The sequence below is a fragment of the Plecotus auritus genome (genome assembly GCF_963455305.1).
Source record: "Plecotus auritus genome assembly, chromosome: 4".
NCBI lineage: Eukaryota > Metazoa > Chordata > Mammalia > Chiroptera > Vespertilionidae > Plecotus > Plecotus auritus.
In genome coordinates, this window is record NC_137775.1 from 125,863,195 (window position 1) to 125,881,923 (window position 18,729).

General features: G+C 56.2%; 1 protein-coding gene across 5 annotated transcripts; it reads right to left on the minus strand.

Moving 5' to 3' along the window:
• Positions 1-1,370: 1,370 nt before the first annotated feature.
• On the minus strand, positions 1,371-18,381 carry IMPDH1 (inosine monophosphate dehydrogenase 1). 5 transcript variants are annotated; one of them, XM_080664077.1, is made up of 16 exons: positions 18,114-18,358; positions 13,992-14,090; positions 11,215-11,263; positions 8,704-8,805; positions 8,483-8,557; positions 8,007-8,213; positions 7,787-7,874; positions 6,746-6,945; positions 6,030-6,120; positions 5,707-5,802; positions 4,229-4,372; positions 3,972-4,116; positions 3,546-3,689; positions 3,306-3,389; positions 2,751-2,767; positions 1,382-2,132 (listed from the first exon to the last, which is right to left on the minus strand). In XM_080664077.1, the coding sequence occupies exons 1-16, from the start codon at positions 18,269-18,271 to the stop codon at positions 2,020-2,022; spliced, it is 1,812 nt and encodes a 603-aa protein (XP_080520203.1). In that variant the 5' UTR covers positions 18,272-18,358; the 3' UTR covers positions 1,382-2,019. The 5 variants fall into 5 exon arrangements, with proteins under 5 accessions (XP_080520204.1, XP_080520205.1, XP_080520206.1 ...); XM_080664076.1 differs by having other exon boundaries at positions 13,992-14,093; XM_080664078.1 differs by lacking the exon at positions 2,751-2,767 and having other exon boundaries at positions 1,371-2,132; positions 13,992-14,093; positions 18,114-18,381.
• Positions 18,382-18,729: the final 348 nt, after the last annotated feature.

An 18,729-nucleotide genomic window follows, 5' to 3' on the forward strand; every position in this document is an offset into this window, starting at 1 on the left:
TGGCATGGCATGCCAAGTGTGGCCAGGAGGCAGCTGTGGTAGGCAGTTAGACATGAGCAGAGCAAGGATGATGGGCCAGGTATAGAAGGTTACCAGGGCAGAAAGACCTGGGTGCCTAGCAAAGGACAACTGTAGGGTGGGACCTCATCCCCAGGGTGACCTTTTCTCCCCTAGCATATCGCTGGTCTTGCGGATTGGGCCTCCTGACCTTTCCTCCATAGAGGCCTCAGTGGTATTTCAGCTCCAGACCCAGAAAAGCAGCAAAACCAGAAAAGCAGTGCCATGGCTGACGTCAGGACTGCCGCACTGACTGATGACCCCAGGATGCAGTGGGAGCATGCCCGCGCATTTTCCTTCCCTCTCCCCTCCTCCCAGGTGCACTCCCATTACCTTCCTCACTCCCAAGCTCCAAGGGCCCTTCCTTTGCTCTGAACTTGTCCCCTAAGCCCATTTCTTCTACGAATTACTTCTTTTGCCTCTAGATTTTATAAATAAATGGTCTCTTATAGTTTGAGGCTTGGCTCAGAATTCTTTACTAGCCAGAACTCAAGTACCGAGGTTGCTGAGGCCAGGTCTAGTCTGATCCTCCGGGTCTAATACCTGGTGCATTCCTGCCATTCCTGCTGCCTACAACACAGCCATGGGAATGCTTCCGGACCCTCACTATGAACAAGGGCCCTCTGCACCCTCTGCTTATTCCCAGCACAAGAGTATCCCAGGCCACCTTCCTTGCTTCTGTCCTGAATGGTGTCTGTGTCTTGGTAGGACAGTTGTGTGACCACTGCCCAACTGTAACAACAGAGTCAGAGGGAGACCATGTGACTGTCCCAAGACAGCCAGGGATGTTCAGCAGTCCATGTGTCAGGGCTGTCCCACCAGAAGGGGTTTGAGGCTGGGAGGTGTGTCATGAGCTGCACATGAACAGTGGGAGCTAACCCCTTCTACCTGGTCCCCACAGGTGTGTCTCAGCTGATGAGACCAAGGCCCTAGGCCTGGTGGTCAGGGCCAAAGCCATGTTCTAATTCCACCAGTGCCAGGCTGAACCATTTGGCATTACGAGGCTGTGATGGGTGCTTTCTGGCAGCCTCGGATGAGGCCCCCAATGCCAGTTTTCTACAGCCTCCACGACCCCCTCTGTAATACTGCCTGCCTACACAAGCTGCTGGCCAGCTGAAGCGGGTCTGGGAGACCTCCCACTATGGCCCACCTGTACCGCACCCCACCCCCTGCCAGAGTACCTCAGCGCCCTCAGCACCTTCCTGGGGAGGCTAGGCCTGCCCCCTGAGCCTGGCTCTGATGGGACTCTGGGCTCCAGCTCACCAGCAGGATGGGGGTCAACTGCTCAGTGGACAAGGGACAAAGACAGGATAGCAGAGACATTGTAATCTCTTGATTTATTCGGATTATTTAATATACAACATAACTGTGACGCAAAGTGTGCAAAGTTAAAGCCTTCAACTGCAGCTGAGAGGAGAGGGCAGGCTTGGTCCACCTGGGGATGGTGGTGAGTCAAAAATGATGGGCTGCCTCCTCCCCAGGGCAGGGGAAGAGAGAGTGGCCTGAGGAGCAGGTGGCCTAGGGCCAGGGGAAGGGGGCAGAGACCTCCCTCTGGTCTAGGTTAGGAGCCCAGAAGTACCCCATGGCTGAGAGGGCAGTAGCCCAGGAAGGAGCCAGAGGAGGGCCAGGAGAGCACCATTTCTGGGGTGGGGGTGGGGAGGAAGGTACCCTACAGGAGAAGCCAGGAGGGGCCACCTGCCCCAGGGGAGGGAGCCAGGCCAGAGCAGACTGCAGTGAGAAAACCTGAGGCAGGCGCAAGGCCTGAGAGCCCAGGTTGGTGGGCTCGGGGGGAGGGGGGGTGAAGAAGGGGGAACCCGGTCGGGGGGCTCCTAGGGCAGCCAGGCCCCAGGAGCAGTCCTGATTCTGCAGGGGATGCCCAGCAAGGGCCCACAGACCCTCAGAGCCTCCCCTCCTCTCTTCCTTGAAAGGAGCTGGGCCTCATAGTGCAAATCTGTGGACCACTCAGTTATGGAGGGAGGCTGTGCCTAAACGGGAACCCCGGGGCGTACCCTCTCTGCCACCTCGGCCTCCACCACTGCTTCCACCACCATCCTCAGTACAGCCGCTTCTCGTAACTGTGGGGAAAAGGCAAGAGGGGAACTGAAAGTGGGCATGTGGACCCTGCTCCCTTCCCAGATGCCCCTGCCTAGGTCCGGGGTGCCAGGCAGCCCCCAGATGAAAGAGAGGCAGTGAACTGCAGAAGCTCCTGCCTCTCAGCCATGGGGGCGGGGGGAGAGCAGGCCCCATGCCTCTGTCCTCCCAGGCCCAGAGACAGTCATGCTGCTTCAGGCCACAGTCAGAGCTGAGCAGACCGTCCTCAGTGCTGGGGGTAGAGAGTCAGGAAGGCATGGCCCATCCCTACAGAGCAAGCTCTGACCAAGCTGAACCTCTGCTGCCCACGTCTCCACCCCACCCCTGCGCATCAAGTAGCCTCGGCCCCTTGTGGTTACTGGGTCCAGTCCAAGACAGACAGCCTCGGGCCTGTGGTCAGGGACATCGCACTGTACTACAGATTCTGCTGGAGGAGGGGCCCCTGCTGGCTGCCCCCGCCACGGTGTTAGTCCTAGGGTCCATGTCCCATGATTACACCCCAGTGCCACCCCCAATGCAGTGCCCCCTCCCACCCGAGCCCAGGTCCCACCCAAAGTGCCCCTGCTCTACTCTACACTTGCCCGGGCAGCGCAGTTACTTACACGGCAGAAAGGTATAGCTACGGGAGGATGGGGCAGAAAGAGACATAGGTTAGATGCCCGCCTATGCCTGGGGGGACAGGCCCTCTCGACCAGGCGGGGCCACATGCCTGCTACTACTGCTGCTGACTAGCACTGCCCCCACCCATGGTCGCCCCAGCGCTGGCCCTGGCAGCTGTCTCTCTGCCCTTCTCCCACCAGAGGACTCTTGTCCCTAGCCTATACCTGCCTGCCTTCGGCTGCCACCAGCAAGAGCCCAACACTGCCAACTCCTGCCACAAGCCACCAGCCACCAAGCTTCTAAGGAAGCAAGGGATGGGAGCCTAGGAGGAGCTGCCCAAGGAGAGGGGAGGGGCCTGCCTGCCTAAGGGCTAAAGGACAGGGCTCAAGTGTGGGTTGGGCGCTGTAGGAGAGGTGATGGAGATATCCTGCAGCAGTAACCATCCCTGGTGGAGATGGTCCATGGGGTCCCTGAAACCTCAGCTCAGCCTCTGAACCACGGTCCCACCTGCCCAACCCGGTGCCAGCCAGCTGGGGCAGGGAGGCCACCAGACTTACGAGTGCAGGCCATGGACACCACCCTCGATCTGAGCTGACATGGTCCGCTTCTCAAACTTGAGCTCTCCTGAGTACATCATGGACCTGCAGGCAGGTTGTTGGAGCAGGTCAGGGCACCAAGGGGAGAGGGGGGAGAAGGAAGGGAGAGGGAGAGAGAGAAAGGAGCAGGGGTGGGGGAGCCAAGGGCCTCCCAGGTATGCCACCCACCTGCCACCCTCTGCCCCCAGTCACAGCACTCACCGCAGGACAGAGAGGCTCCGGGCACCAATATCCTGGCAGCCATGCTGGATTCCTGCTATGAGGTAGGGCACGAACTTCTGAATGGAGCCTTTGTCCTGGATGGAACCTGATACGCCCTGTGGAATCTTCACCTTATCCCCCTCACTGTATGGAGGGCAGGGAGACTGAGCCAGACAGCCCATGGCTCAGGGGACCTCACCCCATCTCTCAAGGGCACCAACAGAACCCCCAAAGCAGCCACACCCTGGGCTAAAACATAAGAAAGCATGGATTCCGAGTCAGGAGGTCTGCTACTTGTGCCCTGTAACTCAGTTTCCAGAAATATAATATGGAGATTCGGTGTTATTTGGGAAGTCAAAGGCATGTGTGGACCCTTGAAGGGCTGTGGGCTGATCTGCCTGGGACCAGAGCTTAGGGGCAGGGCACCTGAAGTATCGTTTCTGGCTGCTGCTACTCTTCTCCATGGCATCCAAGGAGCCCATGCCCCGGTACTTCTTGAGCCTCACCCCATCCGAGAAGAAGTACTCGCCAGGGGCCTCCGTGGTGGCGGCCAGCAGGGAGCCCATCATCACTGCGGTGGGGGGAGGGGCAGGGTCAGTGCCTCCAGCCCATAACCCTCCCATTGCCCCAGCCCAGCTCCCAGCCCCTCTCAGGCCTGCCCAATCCCCAGCAGACCCCCTTACCTGTGGATGCTCCCAGGGCCAGGGCCTTGACCACCTGCCCCACAGTCTGGATGCCACCATCAGCTATGACTGGCACCCCAAAGCGCCGGGCATACTCAGCCACCTTGTACACGGCAGTGCCCTGAGGCCGACCACAGGCCATCACTGTGGGAGGGGACGCAAGACAGAGATGTCAAAGCAACAGAGGGGCCAGAGACCGGACCTTTTCTCCTTGTGCTCAACCTCCTCTCAGGAAAAGGGACAGGCCTCGATGATGTTTCTGAGGGACAGATGGGTGGCAGCAAATAACACTAGGGTGATTGTCACTCCAAAGACCCAGACAACCCCATCTATGACAGCACTATGGGGCATTCTGATAGGAGAGGGGTCAGTACTGGCCTTCAGAATATTGCACCCCTATACTGGCGCACTCAGGTCTGGTGGCCCCCAGCCTCACCTCTCTCCATATACAAGTTCCCCTTCGAGGCTTCATTTGCAAAGCCTGTTCCTAGGGTAATCATGACCTCCTTCGGGATATTGCCTTGCATTTGTTAAGTTTAATTGTCCAAGGTCCTTAAGTGTGAGGTTCCAAATGGTAATGATAAGGAACCAGCACATTCGTAGGGATGGATGCAAGGCCTGAAAAAGCAGGGAAGAGGCCTTTTCCAAGGGGTCTTTTGTTTTATCCCTATTGCATCCCAAGTTTTAGAACAATGCCTGACACATAGGTACTCATTTGTTAAGTGACTGAACGGAAGGCCCACGTTTCACCGCAGTGGTCAGCTAAAGTGAAGGGTAGAAATTTAAAATCAGAGGCTCTGAAGACCAGAAAGGGAGATGTTTTGAGCAGAAAAGCCCAAATTGATCACTCAGTGTTCTGGAGAAATGACCCTCACTAGAGGGGCCAGTCCATCCCCTCAGGCCAAGCAAGGACCCACCAGTCAGACACCAGCCTCCAGGGAACACCCCTCAACCACACGGGGACACATGGTCAGGGTCCCGCTCTCCTCCTCTTCATGTCTGGCTATCTACCCTGCAAAAGGGCTTTGTGGCTGAGTGGAACCCCGTCCCTCGCTAGCACCACACGGTGGTCAAGTATACATCCTTAGGCATTTAAGGATCTGCTGTCTCCCCGTCTTAGGTATCTACCGCGTCACGAAGCTAATCCCAACTGTGAGGCAGCTTCCCATAAGCACAGCTACAGGAGTAGTCACACCAGCCTTGGGCCTCTAGCTTGGGTCTCCTTGACCAGAATCTGAGAAGCAGGCTGGCACACACCTAAAACTCTCAGTAACCTCATCTTATACCTGCCTCCTCCCAAGTCATTGAGCCAGACAGGCAGAGTCTGAGCCTGGGTCACCCCTGAACCTACCATCCCAGGAAGGAGCCTGGCAGAGCAAGCACTCAGCATGTATCCATGGGACAAGAGTGAGGCCCCAGGGTCTATGGAGGGCCAGTGGGGTGTTCTAAGTGGCAGTCACTCTTCTCTTGACACCCACCTTCTTGGGTGATGCAGATGGAGCCACAGCCCATGCCCACACGTAGCCCGTCCACACCAGCATCAATCAGATTCTTGGCCTGAGCTGCTGTCACCACTAGGGGAAGGTGGGGAGTGGCAGGGAAAGAGGAATAGTATGAGGATGGGATGCCCCCACCCTGCCCTGGGACCCCAGTCAGCCCCACCCCCACGTATAGTGATCAAAGCCCATTCATTCAGCCCCAGGCTCCCATGTAGATACGCCATCACCTTGGGATGCCGAAGAACAGGAAATTACATGGTGAGGGGGCAAGGGCCAGGAGTGATAGGGGGCTCTACACTCACCATTCCCCCCAATCAGCTGGAGGTGGGGGTACTTCTTCTTGATATAGTGCACCATGGCAATCTGATACTCAGAGTTCCCTTGGGATGAGTCCTGAGAGGAGGGGAAGAGGGCAGCTTAGGCTATGATGGCTGAGGGTCCTCCCTGGGAGAGGGGGCTCTTGAGTGGACAAACTCCTAGAATTGTACAAAAATGCTGTGAGAATGTTTTTGTTTGTTTGTTTGTTTTCTGGGAAGATACTTGACAGCTCTTAGCTGATTCTCAAAAGAGCCTGCTTTCTTCCAAAAGCTAAGACCATTAATGTATAGTTTCAGAGCAGACAAAGCCCTTTCACACGCACTGATGGACTGGGGCCTATCCTGTTCCCACAACTCACTCACCAAATGAAGAAAGAACTTAACCTCCTCAGCCTCCCTCTCTTCATCTGACAAGGGGTGTGGTAATTGTACCGCAGGGGGCTGTTGGGAAGGCTGAATGAGACATAGAGGTCTTAAGAGCAGGGCCTGACAAGTGGGAGGTTCCCCATAAATGTGAGCTATAACCATTAGGTCAACTTGTGGGTTGCCCAGAGGCCCTCAGAGGGGCCCACAGTTGGTCTTAGCCGTCAGAGTACCACTGACCCTTCTAATTGTGGCTCCAGGCTTAATCAGAGGCGAATCTGGATCTCCCTAAGTCTCTACTGTACTGAACCCCGGGGCTCCCAGGGGGGTGCCTGTACCAGCACTATGACATCGGCGCCCGCCTGGGTGAGCAGGTCCAAGCGATATTTGTCGTCCTCGCGAGTGCCCACAGCTGCCCCACACAGCAGTTGCTTGTGGGAATCCTTGGAGGCTAGAGGGTAGTCCCGGTTCTTCTTCAGGTCAGTGCGGGCAATGATGGCCACTAGCTCGTCGCGATCATTGACAATGGGCAGCTTCCCTGAGGAGGAATGCAGAGGTGAGATGAAGGAGCCGCCTCTGGAGTCCTCTTGGGAGTGGGGTGGACCACGCCAGAGGTTCCACTGAAATACCCAAACCAGCCACTAGGTGACAGCACCACCCAGGAAGCCCTCCTAGGGACCTGGACTTCTTCCCAAGGAACAGGAAGCAAAAAAACCTTGAAGCCAAGTGGGTTCCTGGAGCACTTCCTGCCCTGTGGCCTGGCCAGGCTAGGGTGGGCAGCCCCTGAGCAATGGCAGCCATTCACCTGCTGGGCCACAGGCCACAGTGGTCAAAAACTCCTAGCCAGGGCACATACGTGAGGCTGTCCTGCAGGAGAAACATGTGCCTTGTACAATACCACCCCCAGAGAACAATCCAGTGTGGGTCAAGGAAGCAAGTCCAGTGTCTCCCACAGGAACCTAATGAATATTATGTCAACAATCCCAATGCCAAATAAATCTAATTTCAGGACTTCTCAGAGCCTTTCATAAGCTAATGTTCAATTTGTTATGCATTGATAGGGAATACAGAAGAGCATTGTTCAGACTTATAAGACCACAGAGCCCTTTCTTCATGATGAACATTTCTCAGGACTACTTTTTTGGGGAAACTGTGAAGATGCTGAACAAGGGGCAGGCTTTCCTAAGCCAAGAAAAGGACCTCAGGAATCAAGCTCCAGCCTAGGGTCATTCAAACCTTCCCCAAGGCCTAGGGTCATTCAAACCTTCCCCAGTCTGCTTGCTGGGACAACCTGCAGGGCTGTGAAGGAACAGGAGGAGCTGGGGTGCAGGAAGCCAGACTGGGGGTGGGTCCTGAGTTTTCTGCCTACTCCCTGGTACCTTTCTTGCTGCGCTGCAGGATCTCATTTGCCTCTTTCAATGTCACACCTGCTGGAGCCACCACCAGCTCATTCCGCGGTGTCATCACCTGTGGGGCCAGGAACATTTGCCTGCAGGTTGGCAGGTGAGAGAGAAGGGAGCCAGACCTCCCTCTGGTCCCTGTCAGACACCTTGGGGCCCTCTCTCTGCCCCAGCCACGCCGTCCCTGCCCTACAGGTACCTCACTGAGGAAGATGGTGTGGTCCTTCTCTGCAAGGAAGTCGATGTCTCGGGAGGTGACAATGCCCACCAGCTTGCTACCCATGGTGCCTGTCTCCGTGATGGGGATGCCAGAGAAGCCATGCCGAATCTTGGCCTCCAGCACGTCGCCCACGGTGTGCGAGGGGTTCAGCACCACAGGGTCCGTGATAAAGCCCTGTTCAAATTTCTGTGGGTAGAAACGGGGGAAAGGAAAGGCTGGAAGAAAGCCTGAGGTGGTGTCCAGCCTGGTCAAGGGGGGAGAAGGTGTCCTGGCCAGGGCCCTGAGTGGGGTGAGGGGCCAATGGGAAATGAGGGCTGGGCCTGTGCCCCCATTGTGGACAAGGGCAGACAAGACCCCACAGCAATCAACTAGGGAATGCACCAGCCTTGGGGCTGGCAAGGGAGTTGGGGGCCGCCAGGTGGCATTTTCTTTCCGGGGAGAGGCCTGGTACTTGCCTTCACCTTCCGCACCTCATTGGCCTGGAACTCTGGCGTGCAGTTGTGGTGAATGAAACCAATACCGCCCATCAGCTGGGGTGGGAGGGAAGCACGGTCAGAGCCCAGGGCCCACCCTCCTCACTCTGAAAACCCCACCCCTGATTCCAATTCCTCCTGATGCCAGCCCACCCTACTCTGTCCCCTCCACCCTGGACTCCCAACCCAGGTGCCCAACTCACAGCCATAGCGATGGCCATGTCAGCCTCTGTCACAGTGTCCATGGGGGAGGAGATCAGTGGCGTCTTCAGCGTGATCTTCCGAGTCAGAGCTGAAGTCAGGTCCTGAGGATGAAGGCACAGTCCATGTGAAGAGTGTTATCATTCACTCAGCAAACATTCACAGAGCTCCTACATGTACCCAGCACCAGGAAGGGCCTGGGAATATAGCAGTGAACAAAGCAGACGAGGCCCCTGCTTTCTCTCCCATGGTTTACCAGGGGTCCTCAAACTTTTTAAACAGGGGGCCAGTTCACTGTCCCTCAGACAGTTGGAGGGCCGGACTATAGTTTAAAAAAAAAACTATGAACAAATTCCTATGCGCACTGCGGGCCTGGGACGAGTCGGCTGCTAAGCAGGACAGGCAGCGGCACCCGGCGGACCAGATAAATGTCCTCGGCAGGCCGCATATGGCCCACGGGCCGTAGTTTGAGGACGCCTGGAACTCCACTTGGAAGTAGAAGACAAGCATGAAACACATGCACAAAATCGTTTCCGTCAGGATGAAGGCTCCAAAGAAAAGCAAGAGGAAAAGCGACCCTGGGAAGAGGGGTGTGGTGGTCAGGAAAGCCTCTTTCTTAGGAGATGACAAGTAGCATCCAATCGAAGTCTGAGGGACTATGGTTCCAGCCTCTGATTCCAAGTCTTCCTGAGATGCATTTAAGAAAGAAAACAGCAAGTGGAGTAGAGGGAAGTGAGAGAGGCAGGTGGCTGGCAGGGGCAAGGAAGTGTAGCCTTGAACGCCAGGGACAGCTTAGATTAGAGTCTGAGACAAAAAGCCACTGCCGGGGTCACAAGCAGAAGAGAGGCGCCATCTGATTTATTTCAAAGAGGTCACTCAGGCTCCAATGTGGAGAATGGATTCTAGGTGACAAATCCTGAGGCAAGGGGGCCGGCAAGGAGACTGCTGAGAGGTCCAGGCAGGAGATGCTGGAGACTGGGAGGGGGAAGGCATGGGAAGGCGTCTTTAGGCATCCAGGAAAGTAGATGACTGAGGGACTGCAGCTCAAGGAAGGGTCAGGGCTGCAAGTATAGATCTGAGAGGTACCCGCCTATGAACGGTAGGTAGGGCTAGATCATGAGGTTGGGCCAACAGCTATGGATCCTAGACCCCAAACACTCAGACACAGACTTTGGTATATAGTTTTTGGAGATTCACAGGCACCTGAAGTCCATCCATAGACCCCGGTTAAGAACCCTGGACCCATAGACTAGAGAACTCCTCCTTCTCCTCTCCCATCACACCACCAAAGAGCCACAGCCTTCCCCACAGAGGCCACAGGACAGAGAACCTTGATGGCCGGGAGGTATCTTTTCTGTCCCCCTCTTCCTAGCATCCTACCCAGGGTCTGGCACAAAGCCAGGGTGCTTGGTAAACTTTGTTAAACTGAACAGCTGAACCATGAAGGCTTCCTTGTTGCTGTCATAAGGCAAATATCCAGAATAGCTCCAATTTCCCCCTAAAAATCTGTCTGGGTCAGCACTGGCTACACAGCCTGGGCCAACACTTCCCCAGGGTCAAGTGATGCAGACACACATAGGCCCTCTGGCCTTTCATGAGAGTCAGACCTCAGTAAATATCATTGATAACAGCGACAAGAGGAATGTTTTTTAGTATTTATGAATTCATCTTAAAATAATCTAACTTTTTAAAAATATTTTTTAATTGATATCAGAGAGGAAAGGAGAGATAGAAATATCAATGATGGGAGAGAACCATTGACAGGCTGCCTCCAGCACGCCCCACACTGGGGACTGAGTCCCCAACCTGGGCACGTGCCCTGACCAGGAATCAAACCATGACCTCTTGGTTCATAGGTCCACGCTCAACCACTGAGCCACGCCGGCCAAGCAAATAATCTAACTTTTCCGTGAAATGACTTACTTCTAACAGCACTACACCTCTAGATTCTGTGAGTTCATCATATGTTAATTAGGTAAAGGATATTGCTCATTCACTTGGCTTATAGCTGAGCCCCTCAGGCAAGCAAGGCACTGTGTTTCCTTGTATCTGTCAAAAATCTAACTTCTTTAAACCCTCTTGCCAATTCTTGTATATCTGGATCTGTGAACAAGACTGTCCATGTCATTCAAAGTCTGCATAATTTTACTGGCTTCTATCCTGTCCCTACTCGGCATTTCAGACAAAACCCAATCCTTCCAGTTTATAGTAAAAAGACAGCCACATGCACGCCCACCCCCTTCCCTTGAGAACCTCGTGGCAGGCTCTGTCAGTGACAGAGAGCCCTCTGGCTCTGGGCCAGGCCCACCACTCAGGATACCACTGAATCCCTGTTGCTTCTGCCCCATTAAGCACAACCCACTGCACTGTGTCAGCTTCTCTGGCAGCAATAAAGGCTATCTCCACCACATCCCCAAGAAAAGTCTCTTCTATTCCTGCCCTTGAGCAAGAAATCAGCCTCTTCCACCATATGCACAGCCTCTCTCCCCAGGGTCAGCAGAAGAGGTACTCACCACCTCATCAGCTATGAAGTCTATGAATCCTGGGAGAATCAGGAAGTCGCTATGAGGAGAAAAAAGTGAGTGTTACTGGACGAGAAGGGGTACTTAACAGGGGCAGGGCCTGCCATGCCAGGGGAAGCAGCATGGGGTAGGGAGGGGGGCAGAGACTGGAGCCCTCTGGTCCCTGTGTGCCTTCAGGGCTGAACCACTCTTGTGCCCCCCACTCAGATCTTGCTGATTTCAGCTTAGAGAGCTACAAACAAAGGCAGTGGAAGGTCTATGGACCTGGGGTGCCACCAAGGCAGTTGCCCAAGATGTCTGTTGCCTCCAGGGTTCAGAGTTCACCAAGGAACATAAAAGTCCCCATAATGCCACCCAAGGCAGATACATGGCCTGCCCCTGAAAGTGTCTCAATCTTTTTTTTTTTTTTTTAATATATTTTATTGCTATTTTACAGAGAGGAAGGGAGAGGGATAGAGAGCTAGAAACATCGATCAGCTGCCTCCTGCACACCTCCCACTGGGGATGTGCCTGCAACCAAGGTACATGCCCTTGACCGGAATCGAACCCGGGACCCTTCAGTCCGCAGGCCGACGCTCTATCCACTGAGCCAAACCGGTTTCAGCGAAAGTGTCTCAATCTTAACAGAGGGAGACCACAGGGCATGAACTTGAGAACAATTTATTTATTTATTTTAAATATATTTTTATTTATTTCAGAGAGGAAGGGAGAGGGGGAGAGAGAGAGAGATAGAAACATCAATGATGAGAGATAATCATTGATCAGCTGCCTCCTGTATGCCCCACACTGGGGATCAAGCCTGCATGTGCCCTGACCGAGAATTGAACCATGACCTCCTGGTTCATAGGTCGACGCTCAACCATTGAGCCACACTGGCTGGGCCTGAGAACAATTCAGAAGTGCAACATGATATGAACACCACACGGCACAGGACAAGCTGCACATAGCCAAGTGTCAGGGCTGCTCAGTCACACAGGTTTCAGAACAGCTCCAGGGACCCCAGGGGGTTGAGCATGAGCAGTGCAAGTTCTGACAAAGTAGGCATTGGTGTTGGCCCAGTTGGACTGAAGCAACCAACAGGCATGGCCTGAGATGGGAGAGGGGAGGAAGGGGCCTTCCGGTTAGGACCAGAACCCTGAGGCCCCAGCCAAAGCGTGGCAGCTGTAAAACACTAGAGTGGGCCATGGTCACAGCAAACCCCAGAAGCGGGTACAGGCCTGCACAAGTATGGCAAAGCACAGTACACAGCCCAGGGGCCCCGATGGCTCAGTCCCCCAACACTTCAGGAACACTCCCAACTTGACTAAGGAAAGCAGCTGGCACCTGAGCACAGGAAGGAAAAGCAACAGGGTGAATGGGAGGGGTGGGGTCTTTAACCTGCTCAAGGCCAAGAGCAACTCAGAGCAATATCCCTAGGGAGTTTCCTTGGCAGACTCTAGTGAAAAATATATCAAAGGGATCCTCTCTCCCCCACTCATCAAAGACTGCCAAAGAGCCCTAGCCGGGTTGGCTCAGTGGATAGAGTGTCGGCCTGAAGTGTGAAGGGTTCTGGGTTCAATTCCTGTCAAGGCCACATGCCTGGGTTGCCGGCTCTATCGCCAGTAGGGGGTGTGCAGGAGGCAGCTCTTCAATGAGTTTTTCTCATCATTGATGTTTCTATCGCTCTCCCTCCTCTCTGAAATGAATTTTAAAAAATTTAAAAAGACTGCCAAAGGAAGAGAATCTTAACTGCCTCTGACCCATGACAGCCCTTCTTGCTGAACAGTGAAGAGGCCCTGTGGCTCACTTTCAGGCTGGAGAAGAAATGCAAGAGTCAGGGCCCCTTGACATGTCCTAGGTATATATGCACCCCTCACCTGGCCCACATCCCAGCTATGGGCAGGCAGGAGACACCTGGTGTCTAGGGAAACTGCCTGCCCAGCAGAAGCGCTTACAGGCAAGGGCAGGGACTGGCAGGAGACTGGGCAGGGGTGCTCTTGGCTGGCCAGCATCCCCACTCCGCCTCAGCCCCAAGCTTCTGATGCTCCTTCCTGGCATGGACACAGTCCTGCAGCCAGAAGGAGAGCTAGTGCCAGGCCTGCAGCCTGCAGGACAACTGGCCCAGGGCCCACAGAAAAGCAAACTAAAGCCAGCGGCAGAGAGAAAGGTCTTGATCTCCTCCAAAATCCCATGTGGGGTGGCCTTGGGGGTGGCAGTCACAGAATACTCATTCCCAGGGGGGCACTAGTGCTAACCTGTGGTCCGACAGAGGCACCGTGTAAAGAGGACTGGACGACGGGAAAAGGGAGACATCCCAAATGTCCAGCTGGGCCTCTCCTGGGGGCAACACCCAAGCAGCTGTCTTACTTGGGCTGCAGGCCCTCTCTGCCTTCCTAGTGACGCTGCGAATGAGTGAGAGGCTGTCCTGCACCAAGGTCTGGGGAAAGTCTCCATAACTCCTACATCTCATGTTCCCACACACCCCAAGGCCCCTTCGAGCAGCCAATATGCCCATGAGATGGGGAGGGGCAAGGCCGGACCCGGATCTACCCAGAAACGGGACATGGCACCTAGGGCCGCGATGTCGCTGTGCCACGTCCGTCTCCATTCGGCACTGGCCGCCTTCCTTCCCTTACTCAGCACCCCCGCCCCCCCACTCCTCCTCCACGCCCGAGTCGCTCCTAGCCGCCGGGAACGAGGCAGCCACTGCAGGGGCAGCGCAAGCCCGGGGATCGCGGCGCGTTCGTTCGTTCCCGCACTCAGATGGGGCCGAGGACCCCCGCGCTTACTTGTAGGTGAGACCGTCGGCGTTGGCGAAGAGCTGCTGCGCGGTGAGCCCATCCTCGGGCACGTAGCCGGTGCCGCCGCTGATCAGGTAATCCGCCATGCTGCTGGGAAACACCGCGACCCGACATAAACACCCGCGCGGGCCGCCCCGCCGCTGCTCCTGCTGCTGCTGACGCCGAGGCCAAGCCGCTACCGCGGGCCGGGCCGGCCGGGGGCGGGGGCTGCGGCAGCCGGGCTGGCCCAGGGCGCCGCCCTCTCCTCCCGCCCCTCCCCCGGGAGTCCACCGCCTCCGCTCCGCGCCGCACTACTGCACAAAGGGCCCCGCGGAGCCCAGCCCAGCGCGCGCGCACACACTCACAAACGACCTGGGCTGGGGTAGCGGATGCGAATAGGGAAGGGGCTGGCGGGGGGCGCCCCACCACCACGAGCCAAACCGGGACACGCCCCCTCCGCCGCACCTGGCCCCGCCTCCTAGGCCCCTGCAGCGCGCCCCCAGGCTCGCTCGCTGCCTGGCCCACCCCAGTTCACACCTGGCCTCCACTGGCATGGGTCTCCCCTGGCCCTACTCCACACCCCCAGGTACTTCTAACACGGTTTGGCTTTCCCATGACTAAGGCCCAAACTGTGACCAGGAGTCCGGAGTCCTGTCTGGGCCAACAGCTCCCCAACACATAGGAGTTTGAGGATGTACCTTCCCTCAAATGTGTAGCCCGCCCCACCTTTCCCAATCCCGACATCATCATCATCATTCCTAGAGGGAGGGCATTCTTAACAATGACACTCTGTGATCTTTGGGAGGCCTTGAAGCCTTCCGCAGTTTACATGGCATTTTTCATAAGTGAGCACATTCACTCTACAATCTATTAACTTGCCAATTATTAGGTATCCCCACTTTACAGATACAAAAACCTACAGTTCAGAAAGCAAAGAGGTGGGGGGTACTGCCTCTGACTCCTGTCCAAAGCTTCAGTCTGGCATCCCTGTCCCCAGCTCAGAAAGTGGTAAGGATACCAGAGGGAGAAGTTCCTTTTCATTTGGGAGGATAGTGTGGTGGGAAGAAGAGAGAGGATCACAGGCCTGGCTTAGGCAGGTAAGGATGCATACAAATTGGGACAAAGGCTAGAGAAGTTTGAGAATTAGACAAAGCAGAAGTGTGGAGATCCTATGGATCCAGTAAGATCGAGATTCCTACTTAGGGTCAGAAAGATTCGGGAGCAAACTGATTCACATGGGGGGAGATGGTGTGGCAGGGGGAAGACCCTCCCCTAATAGGTGACCAGAATTGCTAATGCTACTTCTTGAGCAAAGCTAGAGAGTAGATTCCCCCACCCAAACTGCAGGGTTCCTCCCTTCTCCTCCTGTGGTCCCCACAGCTGACTTCTTGGTGAGGTGAGAGAAAGGCTGGGCAGGGACACAGTCCTCTCCCTGGCAACGTAGCTGTCTGTAGTGCTCTCCCCATTCCTCCCCAACTCTGGGAGTCTGGGTTTGTTTACCTCTCAGCAGTGTGGTGGCAGCCAGGCCCAGGGGAGTCTCCCTGAGATGCGCAGCCTCCCCCCAGTGATGCCACCTGGGACCCTACCAGGAAAACACAGACTGTTCCATGTGTGTGCAGAGGCGAGGGGAGGCCTCCCACAGAGCTAGGGCGATGAGGCTGGGAGTGCTGGAGGAGTTCACAGATTTCCGCAGCGTCCTCTTTCCTCTTCCTGTGAAGGATTGGAACATCACAGACCCTCCCCACCAGTGGAGCCCCAAGGAGAGTTCCTGTTGGGGGCCTCTGAAGGTCCTCTGGCATTGGCAGGAAGAAAGCCCGCCTGCTGGGGTTCTCTGCTGAGGCTTGCCATGGACGCCCTGGGAGCACTTCTGATTTCTCAGCTCTTATAAACTCATCTAGAAGACATGTGCCTTATGGGGAAGGGGGTTACCCTGAGGGGACCAGACTAGGACCTGTTGCTGGTCACCTGGAAGCAGAGTAGTGAGACCAGGCAAAGAAAGCACCCTGGCCATTCGGAGTAATGGCAGCCTGGGTAATGGCAATGCAGGCAGAGAGCACAGGCTGTCCATGGGATCTCTCTGGGTTTCTAGGGAACCTGCTCTGGGTCACTATCCCCTACAGCGTGGGTCAGAAATGGTTAGGGTACTGTTTAGGGTTCCACCAGGCTGGAGTCCAGGATAGCTGCTGGGCTCTGCCATCTCTAGTGACATGTGCCCCAATCTACAACTCAGACCCAGGGGAGGAGGCTGCTAGACTGAGTTGTGAGGAGGGTCCCTTTCCTGGTGATAACAGACCTCACAGCCCTACTCCCCTCCTCCTGTCGCCCCACACCCCCTCCTGCTTTGACTTGTTTCAGGGCTCCTCACTACTCTAAGCTGCTGGGCTCAGCCCTGGGTTAGGCTGTCCTTTTCCAGAGACCGTTAATCCACCTCCCCCCTCCCTCCTCCCTCCTCCCCCCTCCCTCCTCCCTCCTCCCTCTTCCTGATCTCCCCTAGCTGCTTCCTCCACGGGGAGGAGACACCAGGCAACCAGTGGGCCTCCTCAGCCAAGGAAGGGCTGGTTGGTCCCCTGAGGCTCCCCACCTAGCAGCTGTGAAGGCAGCAGGGCCGGAGCCCCTTCCAGTCCTTTCCTCAGGGTTGGGGGAGGCACTGGTGTCCTAGCTGAGCACCAAGGTCCATGCAGGCAGCCCTGAGGTCTTTATCTGGCCTGGGCTGTTTGAATGGGCAAGATTTCAAAAACATTTTTAGGGTGAGTTGTGGGGGGTGCGGGCAATGACAACATTGGCATTGTTAAGCTGGAATAGGAGACATGGCTAGCCCAAAAACAAGCCAGAGAGCAATCACTCTGACCTCAAACCCAGGGCTTCTCATGGAACCCTGTCCTCTTCCCACAGTTCTCAGCCAGTGGCAGCAGATGGAGATCTAGCCAGCAGGTTTTGAATCTCATTACACCACCTGCCTGGGGCTCAGGTTTTACACAGGCTCTTTGGAGCCTGGTGTGGGGTGGGGATGGCCCTAGGTGCAAAGAAGAGATGCTCCTAGGTGGGCCTGGTCTGAGGTCTGATATACTTTTCAATACCTGCTCTAGTCAAGTCACAGCCTCCATCAAGCCCCAGGCGCTCCAGCCTACTCCCTCACTTCCTGTGGCCTCTCTGTATCACCCCAGACCCTGAGCCCTAGTAGTTAGATTTCTAGGATAGGATTAAGGACTGGGTTGCCCAAACCTAGAGAGGCAGCCTATGGGGCAGGAGGGGCCAGGCTTTACCCAGCACCCCTTAAGCGGTTAGAAGTTCTTCCTTAATCAGACAGGCCCTGGGTAGAGCTGCAGGGCTAATCCCTCCCCCCTCCACCCCAACCAGCTTCCCGGTCACCTCCCCAAGCTGCTGAGCACCAACAGATGGGGCAGAGAAATAAGTCCAAATCCTCTGGACTGGAAGGACAGTGGGACTGCATTTCAAGCTGTGATACAATCCAGAGATTAGCTACTGTCTCCTTTTCAGCCAGTGCCCTGGGGCCCAGCTCAACACTCCCACTCTTCCTTCTTACAAACCACAGCAGACTAAGGGTAGGAGTGGGTCCTGAATCTTAGGAGCGATCCTGATGTGAGCTGCACTGGCAGCCTCATCAGACCTCAGTGAGTAGTGAGGAGGGGACAGTGTCCTCACCAGGCTCTGAGAAGGCCATCCATCTGGACACCTACACCTGCCAATAAGAAGACTCTAGGGAGTCTAGGAGGAAACCAGCTAAGGAGGAGTAAGCAAAGTTGGATAGGTTCTCCAACAAGCACTGTTTGAACCCCTGTAGTCGAAGCCACTTGGGCCAGGTGTCGTCGGGTGTGTATTCGGAGGTCTGATCCAGGGCTAAGATTTTAGGGAGCGTTTTGTTTTTGTTTTTTTCGATTTACTCCCCGGTGCAACGCAACACCGAACCCTTTTCACAGTGCCTGCCTGCATGCCCCAACCGAATCTGGGTGCTTGGCGTCTGAGCCCGTTTTCAGGAAGTTAGAGGTAGAGGCGGTAAGAGGGCAGGAGGGTGGGGTCTGCCCCTGCCCTCCCCCACAGCGCCGCCAGGTACCCCGAGCCGCCGCCGCGCCCGCCCCGGATGCGCCCCGCGCGCTCTGCCCTGGGCGTCACCTCTCGGGCTCGCAGCCGGCCTGCAGCAGGCGAGCGCTGTGCCGCTGCGCCGCCGTCTCGTGTCCCGGGTGTTGCCGGGTTCCCAGCTCCGGAATAGCGGCGGCTCCGCCTCCCTGCAGCGGCCCCAACCCGGGTGGCACAGTGAGCGGCCCCTCCATGCGGAGGCTACGGTTCGGGGCGGGCAGGAGCCTCTCTGTCCGGCGGCTCCCCGGGCCCCAGCTGGGGAGTGAGCGCAGCCAGCCGCATCCCTGGGACCTAGCCGGGCCTCCGGGGCGGGGCTTGCGTGCCGAGGGCGGGGTAGCTCGGGGCTGGCGGGAGGGGGTCAGGGGAAAGGTCCAGAGTCCTCTGGACTCCGCCCTGGCGCAGCGCTCCTCCCAGCCCCTCTACGCTGCCGCCCAGACTCAGCTAGTCTCTACCATCCGGGATTCAGCGAGCGACCCTTGCCCCTTGCCTGCCTTACGGACCTTCCAGGTTCTCCTGGTCCCCTCTGAGGGAACCCAGAAGAGGAAGGAGCACAAAGTGTCTTTAGAGGCCGGGGTTTTCTTCGTGATTTTTGCCGGCCCCTCTGCCTGTTACCGACGTTAGCATGCTACTTAGGAGCGCCTCGGACCTGCCA